Source organism: Vulpes vulpes, chromosome 8 (assembly GCF_048418805.1).
Source record: "Vulpes vulpes isolate BD-2025 chromosome 8, VulVul3, whole genome shotgun sequence".
NCBI lineage: Eukaryota > Metazoa > Chordata > Mammalia > Carnivora > Canidae > Vulpes > Vulpes vulpes.
This window is the reverse complement of record NC_132787.1, coordinates 23,996,856-24,008,496: the sequence shown is the minus strand read 5'-3', so window position 1 is coordinate 24,008,496 and position 11,641 is coordinate 23,996,856. Positions and strand designations below refer to the sequence as shown.

General features: G+C 41.5%; 1 protein-coding gene across 1 annotated transcript in view; it reads left to right on the top strand.

The window, feature by feature from the left end:
- Positions 1-636: 636 nt before the first annotated feature.
- The window catches only part of ETNK1 (ethanolamine kinase 1), a 64,184-nt gene continuing 53,179 nt past the window's right edge, over positions 637-11,641 (top strand). The window contains exon 1 of the mRNA XM_025995098.2: positions 637-1,085. Coding sequence (XP_025850883.1) covers positions 930-1,085 — 156 coding nt within the window. The 5' untranslated portion in view covers positions 637-929. The remainder of the gene's footprint in view (positions 1,086-11,641) is intronic.

Sequence of the window (11,641 nt, the reverse complement as noted above, 5' to 3'; positions counted from 1 at the left end):
GGCGCTAACCCGCAGAACCACGGGGGCTGCCCTGAAGCTAGAAGTTTTTAAAGTAGCTGTTTTAGGGTCCGCGCGGGAAATACCCTGAAACAGGCCTGGAGCCGTCCTAGCGCTGAGTCTCAGAACTCTGTTTCCTCCCTTCCTTTTCCTCTTGGTCCTCGGGCTGTTTCTCCCTGGCTCTGCACAACTCTCGGTACGGTCAGACCTTTGGCCTCAAAACAGATCTTGAAGTGCCGTCGTTGCCTCACCCAAACCTCACTCAAGTCGGCCCCAACGGCCAGGAGCATCTCGTTGCCCACGCGACCGTACAGAGCGGCCAGGCGGGGGCGACCCCGTTGCTCCCCCAGACCCAGACCCGGGCCCAATTCGAGGCTATTCCGGGGGTTACTCCAGGGCATGCAGCTCGCTTCCCGCCCACGCTCCTGAGCAGCTGAGCTAAGGCTTCACCGCCTTCGGGGCTTGTCCGCGCCCAAGCTCAGGCCCGAGGAGGAGCCCGCGCGGCGGCGCAGCGGCGAGCGGCCGGGCCCAGGCCCCGCGCCCCGACGGCGCGAGCTCACAGCCGCCAGCCCATTGTGCTCGCGGCCAGAAAGTCGCCTGCGGCTTGTGACGCAGACGCCAGGCCCCGCCCCGCGCATGACGCCAGCGTCAGGCCAGTCCCGGCATGCTCCGCGGCCGCCGGCGGTGGAGCGCAGACGAGCGGAATCTTTTCGCGTGCACATCCCCTGCCCCGTTGCGCCGCTGTGCACGCCCGGGTCGGCGAGAGAGCCGCGTCCGGCCGTCGTCCGACCGCTCGCCCGTCAGTTGGAGCGCCCCTAGCCCTCCTGCGAGGGCGCCCCGGGACGGAAGGATCCACCAGCCTGTCGGCGCCCGCCGTTCTCGTGGTCGCCGTCGCCGTCGTCGTGGTGGTAGTCTCTGCCGTCGCCTGGGCCATGGCCAATTACATCCACGTCCCGCCCGGCTCCCCGGAGGTGCCCAAGTTGGACGTCACGGTGCAGGATCAGGAGGAGCAGCGCTGCCGGGAGGGGGCCCTCAGCCTCCTGCAACACCTGCGGCCGCACTGGGACCCTCAGGAGGTGACCCTGCAGGTAACGCCCACCTCAGCACGGGGTCTCTCACAGCCCTGACTGGGCCCGGGCCGGGGGTGGGGGTGGGGGTGGGGGTGGGGGCTCCCACAATCCCTCGATTCCCGGGTGATCGAGGGAGAACCAACGGGAACGTCTTCTCCCTCGGTCCTTTGGGAAGTGACCGTGTGTTTCCTCCATCCCACGGACGAAGGTCACTCCCCCTTCCTTCACAATTGCTTTTTTTGGAGGTTGTCCTCAGGGCAAAATTTCTTTCTGGAAGCAGCGACGTAAGTGACGCACCCATTCATACCGGGAAAATTCCTGTTGCTCGTTGCCCCTCCTCCCACTCCCCCAGCCCCTTCTCACTGCAAAAGGGGCCTTTCCCATTCCCCTCGCAAGGGGGTCCTCTTCATTCGTCCCCAGGTACCTTCTCTCCTTCCACAGATAATGCAGTAATTAATCCTTCTGATCTTTTCCTTTCCCTCCCCGCCCCTCCCCCCCTCGGCGGTTTACTCCTATTGATGTCTCACCCTGCGTTTTATCTTCTCAAATCCTCGGATTGGCGAGAGCACTCGGTTTCAGAGTAATAACTGTGGTCATGCATTACTCGATCGGGTTCTAAGGTAGCACTTACACATATTTTATTCGAATCGATATTTCTGAATTTTTTTAGTCGCGTTAGTAAAATTAACCGTATTTGATGGATCAGTGTGCCATTGTATTCATAGGCAAAAATTAGGAGAAAAAGTCCTTAGGGACCTACGTGTTTTGTACTAACTTATTTCTAATAAATTAAGATTTAGTACATACGACATTTATTTTGAATATTAATGTAACTTTCGGAGTTTCAGGATCTAGGACAATGAACCTCCATTTTCCTTGCGTGCACAAAATAAAGTCAGTAATTTTGAAAGCTGAGATATTTGGGCTTTGTTTCAAATATGAGCGATACTGTAAGAAGTGGCCAAGTTATCTGCTTTATTTTGTCGACTAATTTATTCAGCAGTGTTATCTGAATATTATCTCAGATTCTTTGCTAAAGTAGTCACCTATACAAAGATGAATAAAACATGAACAGTGTTCTGGGGCCCAGAACGGTTCCTGACACTTGGGCTTTCAGAAGTGTTAGTTTCAGTTCTTGTTGCGTAGAAGAGTTTTGAGCATATTAAAAGGACCCATGTGTTTTGGGGGAAAAAAAAATTGTTAGACAAAAATTTTGAAATTTTAAGGGACTGTTAGCTGACTAAACAACATAGGGAAGTCAGAATGATTTTCATGTGTAGTTAAAAAAAACTAGTAATCTCTATTTCCTTTATTTTTTTAAATATTTTTTTATTCATGAGAGACACAGAAAGAGAGAGGCAGAGACACAGGCAGAGGGAGAAGCAGGCTCCCTGCGTGGAACCTGATGTGGGACTCGATCCCAGGACCCCAGCATCACAACCCAAGCCAAAGGCAGACGCTCAACTACTGAGCCACCCAGGCGCCCACTCTTCTTTCCTTTAATTAAGAAAGTTAAATTAATTGAAATTTCCAAAATTGAAACTTCCAAGTTGAAACTCTGAACTTCATTAGTTTATTATTTATTAATTTGTTTGTAGTTTATTACAGAAGAGTTTTATATTCATTAAAATTATTTCTATTCTGGCAGCCAATTATAAACTAAACAGATATTAATTAAAGACAGTGCTGCTTCCTGGGAAACTTTGGTGCTGGCAAACTGCTACTTTTAACACAGAGACTTTAAAGTTTGAAAAGCTTTGAAGATTGGGGTTTCAGTTTATGTATTTGTCTGTAGAACAGTAAATAACAGTTAACCCTGAGGTACCAATGTGCCAGGTTGTGAGTTAGGTGATCTTATCATTTAATCCTACAAACAACCATATTAGGGTAGATGCTTTTTTTTTTTTTTTTAAAGATTTTATTTATTCATGAGAGAGAGAGAGGCAGAGGGAGAAGCAGGCTCCATCCAGGGAGCCCGTTGTGGGACTCAATTCTAGGTCTCCAAGATCAGGCCCTAGGCTGAAGGCAGGCGTTAAACCACTGAGCTACCTGGGCTGCCCCCCGCCCCACACCCCCCCTTTTTTAATGAAACTCCGTGAAATAAAGCCAGGGTATAGGTAAAAAAGGGGAAAAAATGTAGTAACATCAAACTTTTTTGATGTCAGAAAATACTTGGGATTGAATCCTATCTGTTATTCTGCAGCAACTTTTCACTTTTAAGACCTTTGGACTCATAATCCAAACTTCCAATATGCTTGTCAGCGAAGGTAAATATTACCGCTTATTTTGCTGTAAGAATGATTATTAGAAATATAATTCTTCCCTGTGCAAGCAGTGCTTTTGATACAGAAGCTGAGACAACTATTACTCGAATTGGTAGTCATTCATTGGTGATTTCTCAACTTGAGAAAATCGGACTCCTGTATTCTATCATTACAGACTCTTCTTTATGATGCTTTAGGATTTCTCTCTCTCTCTCTTTTTTAAAAGATTTTATTTATTTATTCATGAGAGACATGGGGGTGGGAGCAGAGACACACAGGCAGAGGGAGAAGCAGGCTCCATGCAGGGAGCCTGACGTGGGACCTGATCCTGGGTCTCCAGGATCACACCCTGGGCTGAAGGCAGCGCTAAACCACTGAGCCCCACCCGGGCTGCCCTTGTATTTTTTTTTAGTAAATCTCAGAATATTTCTTTTGAGATTTGCTTTTATTTCCTTTGAAGTATAAAGATAACAATTATACTTAACATTTCAGAAGGGGAAGTATGTATCATATAGTCAACAGATTAATAAGGGTATATAGTTGGGGCACCTGGGTGGGTCAGTGGTTGAGTGTCTGCCTTTGGCTCAGGTCATGATACCCGGGTCCTGGAATCGAGTACCATATTGGGTACTCTTGCATGGAGCTTGCTTCTCCCCCTGCCTATGTCTCTGCCTCTCTTTCTGTGTCTCTCATGAATAAACAAATAATCTTTTTTTAGAAAAAAGAGGGTATATAGCCTATTTTTTCAAAGAAATTTTTTTCTAAGATTTTTGTGTAATTAAAATATGCTTTAAACATACCTTAGAAGTTTAGTAATACTTATTTTACCTGATGATTACTCATGAGCTAAACTATTCAGAACATACTGGAAAATCCAAAAGCAAACAAAAAAGACTGATTCAGTCAAAATGATACAGGGCCCAATCTTTGCTCAAAACTTACACACACAAGGAATGCTGTATCTTCTTTCAGTTGGAATTTAAACAAGTTAATTTTTTTACTTTCCTATTCACACAAGATTGAAAAAAATTATGAGAAGATTGTTGAGCTTTTTGGAGTGTACCCTAATGCTTAGCTACCCTAAGTTACTCTCCCTACTGGAAAGTAGACCCAAAACGACAGTACCAGTCACAGTGTTTTTTTTTTTTTTTTCCCCACAATGGTTTTTATTTCATAATATTTACTGAAGTTTTTAGTCTACTAGGGAGGATAAAATAATCATAATGTAGTGTTTTTGGAATAAACGTTTCATATTCATGTTTAAAGACTACAGAAGAACATTTAAAAAGCATACTGTTTTTTTCCTGCTGTACTACAAGTTTTTTTCATGTTTTTGGATGCATAGTTTTGTTATCCCTTTTTTTATTTTTGTGTTTGGTTGTGTAGCTACATAGCAGTTTTTATATCCCCTTCTCTTTATTTAGTTATGTTGGAGATGGTTGCTAAAATACCCTATTAACAAAACCTATAATATTTCTTATTTTAATATTGATATTTGATATTTAATGTCTAATAATGTATTAAATGAAGAATCAAAACAAAAACATACACAGTTCTTTTGAACTATGTCTCCTTTAGTGGTTTTTTTAAGATTTTATTTATTCATGAGAGACCCAGAGAAAGGCAGAGACACAGGCAGAGAGAGAAGCAGGCTCCCCGCGAGGAGCCCAATGTGGGACTCAATCCCCTGGGATCATGCCCTGAGCCGAAGTCAGACGCCCTACCGCTGAGCCACCCAGGCCTCCCAAAGAGGTTATAGTTTTTATTCAACATGACTTTTAAAATCAGCAGTTAGGTCCAGTTTTCCATTTCCTATGCCTTTTCTTTTTGTGAGATTATCAGTGTTTTATAATAATGTATTTGATGAGTAGTAGGCCCTAATACTTTGTTGAGTGTAGCTAAGAACAGATGTTTGATAGGCACCTCCTATTAAAGGTGTGTGTGTATATTTTTTTTAAAGTAATCTCTACACCCGCCATGGGCCTTGAACTCATGACACTGAGAGCAAGAGTCAGATGCTCTACCAACTGAACTAGCTAAGCTCCCCAAAGATATGTAATGTTTGATAGACTCCCATGTCTTTTATTATGACTAAAATGTCAGAAAAGCCTAACATGTTAGTTCATTTTCAGGTATTTACAGCTGTGCGACTTGGACTAAAACAGCTTGACCTCTCTGGGGCCTCAGCATAATGTGGTGGAAAGAGGCTGGTTTTTGAATCCGGATACCAGCCATTTGTACAACCTTTGGCAAGTTTTAAATCTCTGTGAAATGGGATTACTATTTACCTTGGAAAATAGGCTAGTAGAAAATAATAGAATTTTACTACTCTAACGCTTTACTACTAATGGTAATTTTACAACCAGCACCAATTTTTACTACTTTACTACTAATAGAATATCCTGAGAAATACATAAAGTTATGCATAGTATATATTAGTACTACATACCTCCAACTCTTTCCCTCCCATCTCCCTCAGCAGCCCCTCCTATTTGTAAATGGGATACTTGATCCGAAAGAATTGTAAGTTCCTAAAATTCAGTAATTTTGTTATATATATACATATATATATATATAGACATATACGTGTGTGTATATATATTTTAAAAGCCTTATTTGTTTTAGAGAGGAAGAACTTGTGCATGTGTGAGTGAGGAGGGGCAGAGGGAGAGAGAATCCTAAGCAGACTCTATACCCAGCACTGAGCCCAATGCAGGGCTTGATGTCACACCCTGAGACCATAACCTGAGCCAAAATAAAGAGCCTGAAGCTTAACCAACTGAGCCATCCATGTGCCCCCGATACATTTTTTTTTTTTTTTTTTGTAGCAGGGATGATGCTGATTTTAAACAGCATTCTTTTGTACAACTAACTGTAACAAGGTAAGCATGGGAAAATGTAGGAGGGAAGGCTTGATGGAGGGGATACCTGAACTGAGCTTTGAAGGAAAGATGTGGTCAGATGGTGTGGGGAAACATTTCTGGGTAATGAAACCTAGTTTCACAGAGCTAGACTATGAGGGGAAAAAAAACAAAGCTAGGCTATGAGTATTTTGGGGGCAGAATGGAGTGTGAACAAGAAAAGAAGTGGGACTGATTTTTGAGAAAGGGAGTTGTTAGATATGAAGGTTTTATGCTTCATTAAGGGGGTGGTATTTTATTATCTAGGATATAAGGGGAAGCCAGTGAATATTTTTAAGCAGGTGAGTTATATTGTATATTTTTTAGAGCAGTGGCAGACTATATTGAAAGCAGCAGTAGTTGAATGAGATGTTTTGAATCGGGGAATAAGTGATCACCTAGGATATTGGTTTTGAAACTGGTGGTTACCCACACTAATTCGATGTTAAATCAATAAAGTGAATTGAAACCACTACAATTTAAAAAGATGAGTTAAAATAGGATGTGATAAGATAGATCAGAGAGTCTTGCAAACAATGAAGTAAAGGCTGTTTAGTGAAGCTTGTTTTAGTTTCATATGAAAGTAGGTACTGAATTAGATGATAAATGTATATTTTTGTCTGCATATCACATTAAAAAATGAGAAAGACTTAGCCTAGGAGAGACTGCTGAATTAGTCCAGACAAGAGGTGCTGTGACCCAAATTAGGACAGCTGCCTTGGAGATGAAAATAAAGAACAGATTTGACATTTCAGAAAGTAAATATGCAGGACTTAATTGCTTGCAGGTGAGGGAAAAGGCAAGCTTAGCGGGGTTTTTTTCCCCTTTATTTTTCTGTGGGTGACAAAAAATAGAGAAGTAATGGAAGATCTGTGTTTAAGGAATCAGGTTATTTCTCATGATTTTGTCTTCTCAGGAATTATTTTGCTTTTTGATAAAAAATATTTTTTATGACCCTTTTATTTTTTTAAATTTTATTTATTTATTCATGAGAGATGCAGAGAGAGAGAGAGAGAGAGAGAGAGAGAGAGAAGCAGGCTCCATGCAGGTTGCTGGATGTGGGACTCGATCATGGGACTCCAGGATCACGCCCTGAGCTGAAGGCAGATGCTCAACCGCTGAGCCACCCAGGTGTCCCTGACCCTTTTAAAAGTCATGAGATACAGGGGTTCCTGGGTGGCTCAGTTGGTTAAGTGCCTGCCTTCTTCTCAGGTCATCATCTCAGGGTCTTGGGATCGAGCCCCATGCCTCACGTCAGGCTGTCTGCTCAGTGGGAGCCTGTTTCTACTTCTCCCTCTGTCACTGTCTCTGCTTGGCTTTCTCTCTCTGTCAAAAAAAAAAAAAAAAAAAAAAAAAAGTCATGACATACAATCAAGCATACAGGAAAATACATGAAATATAAATTTTTTTTTGCAGAACAAATACTGTGTAACCGAACCCTGGGAAAGAAAATATCCCCAATCCAGAATCTCTCTATTTTCCTTCCTGGTCCTAATCTCTCCCTCCCTCTAGTGGAAGTCACAATAGCAGGTTGTTTTTTTGTTTTTGTTTTTGTTTGTTTTTTTAAACTAACAGTATTTTGAATTAGTCATTTTTTTACAAGTCAGTACTACGAGAAAATAATATGTTAAGGTTATTAATTTTCTTCTATAGGGAGCATGAACAAGAAATAATTTAGTTTTACTAAACATTTCACAATATTGAAACTTTGAATAGGAAGAAAAAACCATTTTCTATTCGTATTTTATTAAAAAAAATGGACCGTTTTTTATTACCTTATATTTCTGCCATACATATTTTACATAATTAGGATCATGCCACATGTACAGTTTTGAGTTCCTGTTTTTTTCATCCTTTCACTTCTACATGTTTGTATGTTATTGACTATAATGTTTGATAGCTATAAACATAATATTTGGTCATGTTAAACATCATGTGACTTAATTATTAAAATGAAGCTTAAGATAGCTAGAGAATATAGAGTAGAAAACTACAAAGGCTGGGATCCCTGGGTGGCGCAGCGGTTTGGCGCCTGCCTTTGGCCCAGGGCGCGATCCTGGAGACCCGGGATCGAATCCCACGTCGGGCTCCCGGTGCATGGAGCCTGCTTCTCCCTCTGCCTGTGTCTCTGCCTCTCTCTCTCTCTCTGTGACTATCATAAATAAATAAAAATTAAAAAAAAAAAATTTGAAAACTACAAAGGCTCATATCCTATCTAAACCTGTTGATTTTGTTTAAAAAATATAAATAATATTGTTTAAAAAATAATATATGCTCCTTATAAAATATTTAAAACTTATACAAGGCTATAAGATGAAAAGTAGAAAGTTTAACTCCCTCAACTTCCAACTCATTCATTCTCTCTGCAGTAATTTTGTGAGCAATTTTTTGAACTTCCAAAAAATTAGATTATATGGATTTATTAGGGCACAAATTACCTATGTTAATAATATCAATAAATATAATTATATTCCTTTTATATACACAACAAAGCTATTCTGTATCTTGCATTTTTAATTTTTTTAAAAAAGATTTTATTTATTTATTTATTCATGAGAGACACAGAAAGAGGCAGAAGGACACAGGCTCCATGCAGGGCGGCTGATGTGGGACTCGAACCCTGGTCTCCAGGATCACGCTGTGGGCTGAAGGTCGCGCTAAACCGCTGAGCCACTGGGGCTGCCCTGTATCTTGCATTTTAAAATAATGTATCTTAGACATCCTCCTGTGTCAGTATGTATAATCTGCCCCATATATTTTTTAAAGAATTAATTTTTTTAGAGGGCATGTGCTGTGTACATGTTTGCACAAGTGGGGGGAGGGGTAGAGGGAGATGGAGAATCTTAATATGACTACATGCTGATGGAGCCTGATGTGGGGCTTCATCTCACAACCCTGAGATCATGACCTGAGCAGAAAGAAAATGAGAGTTGGAGCCTCAAACGACTGAGCCACCCAGGTACCCCTGCCCCATGTTTTTTAAACATCATAGAATTGTTTTATTTTTTGCATGTTAAAAATAGTATTGCATAAACTGCTTTTATATATATATGTATAGTTTTTAAAGATTTTATTCATTTATTCATGAGAGAGAGAGACAGAGAGAGAGAGGGGTGGGGGGGCAGAGACACAGGCAGAGGGAGAAGCAGGCTCCATGCAGGGAGCTCGATGTGGGACTCGGTCCTGGAGCCTCATGATCACGCCCTGGGCCAAAGGCAGGCTGGGCCACCGTGGCTGCCTCTCCCACCCCCCCCCCCCTTTTTTTTTAATGTTTAAAGTAATTTCTACACCCAACGTGGGGCTTGAGCTCACAATCCTGAGATCAAGAGTCACATGCTCCTCTGACTGAGCCATCCAAGTGTCCCTAAACCTTATTAGTGGGATTAAAAGGTTAAAAACTATGTGCCAGTTAGGATCCTACAGAGAAACAGAATTTCATATATATACTATATAGTCTTTGTTTCAAAGAATTGGCTCATAACAGTTGTAGAGGCTGATAAGTCTGAATTGTAGGGCAGGATAGTAGGTTAGAAACTTAGGAGTTGATGGTGTAGTCTTTTTTTTTTTTTTTTCAATTTATTTATTTGAGAGAGAGGGAAAGCGTCCCTGTGTACATGCAAGTCAGGGGAGAGGCAGAGGGAGAGAATCTACAAGCAAGCTCCCTGCTGTGTGTGGAGCCCAGTGCGATGTGGAGCTCCATGGGGGTCTCTATGCTAGGCTTGATCCCACAACCCATAAAATCTTTATTTGAGCCAAAATCAAGAGTCAGATGCTTGGCCGAGTGAGCCACCCAGACGCCCCATGCTGCAGTCTTGTTTTGTCTTGTCTTTTTCTTTTTCTTTTTCTTTTTCTTTTTCTTTTTTTCTTTCTTTTTCTTTTTCTTTTTCTTTTTTTTGGATTTATTCATGAGAGACACAGAGAGAGGCAGAGACATAGGCAGAGGGAGAAGCAGGCTCCTCATTGGGAGCCTGATGAGGGACTCAATTCCAGGACCCCAAGATCATGACCTGCACTAAAGGCAGACACTCACTCAGCCACTGAGCCACCCAGGTGCTCCTGATGCTGCAATCTTAAAGCAGATTTTTTTTTTTTAAGATTTTATTTATGAGAAACACAGGGATATTGAGAGGCAGAGACACAGGCAGAGGGAGAAGCAGACTCCATGCAGGGAGCCCGATGTGGGACTCGATCCCGGGACTCCAGGATTGCACCCTGAGCCGAAGGCAGAGCCACCCAGGTGTCCCTTAAAGCAGATTTCTTCAGGAACACTTAAGAAACTTGTTTTACATTACTTAAAGTGATTGGATGAGGCCCACCCATGTAACGGTAGTTGTTAAGTACATCTACAAAATACTATCACAGCTATATCTAGATTAGTGTTTCATTGACTAACTGGGTATTATAGCCAATCCAAGTTGACATATAAAACTATCATGCTGTTTCTCACTTTAATATTGCCAGATTATCATGAAAGGTGTGTTAATTTATAGTTCTCAACACGGTATTGGAGAGTACATTTTTCCTTATATCTTGTCCAATCTGATACAAAATTAAAAAATTTTTGTTAGTGGGATGCACAAAAATGGTATTGTTCATTACATTCTTTTTGTTATTTTGGAAGATGATGGAACCCAATGACTTTTTTTCCCCACAAAACAGTTAACTGATAGGTATTAATTTCCACCTTTCTAGGATTTTTGTGTGTGTAGTAACCGTTAATTTAATTGAAACTTTTTATTTTATTGACTTGAAAGAGTTTATTCATTTAAATTCAGTAATTAGTTATCCTAGATCATAAATGTATGTCAAAACAGGTTCCCTGCTTGGTATCTTTTTTTTTTTTTTTTTTAAGATTTTATTTATTCATGAGAGACAGAGAGCGAGAGAGTGAGGCAGAGATATAGGCAGAGGGAGAAGCAAGTTCCATGCAGGGAGCCTGATGGTGGACTCAATCCTGGGACTCTGGGATCATGCCCTAAGCCAAAGGCAGACGCTCAACTGCCGAGCCACCCAGGTGTCCCTCTGCTTGGTATCTTAAATCATCCTTAGGATTAATGAAATTTCAAGAGTGACTAAGTAGAGTTTAATACTTTTACCACCTCAGGGTTTGTAGTTGTAGGACAGTGTCACATACCGAAAGAAGGTATTGGACTGTATTTTGCGGGTCTCAAAATGACCTTTAAGTTTATTGATGTCACTTTAGCTTCTAAGGTGTCATTAAAGCTATAAACTCTTTTTGCCCACCAGGTGTTCTATATTGCTGTAAATAGCATCTGTGGCAGGTTTGGGCAATTTTGTAAGTTCCCAGTTGGTATGGTCCATTAGTCCAGACTGCAGGGTAAATTTATGTGTCTTCTATTTTATAAAGCTAAAGGAAGCATTTCTACAAAACATAATCTAATCAGTAATA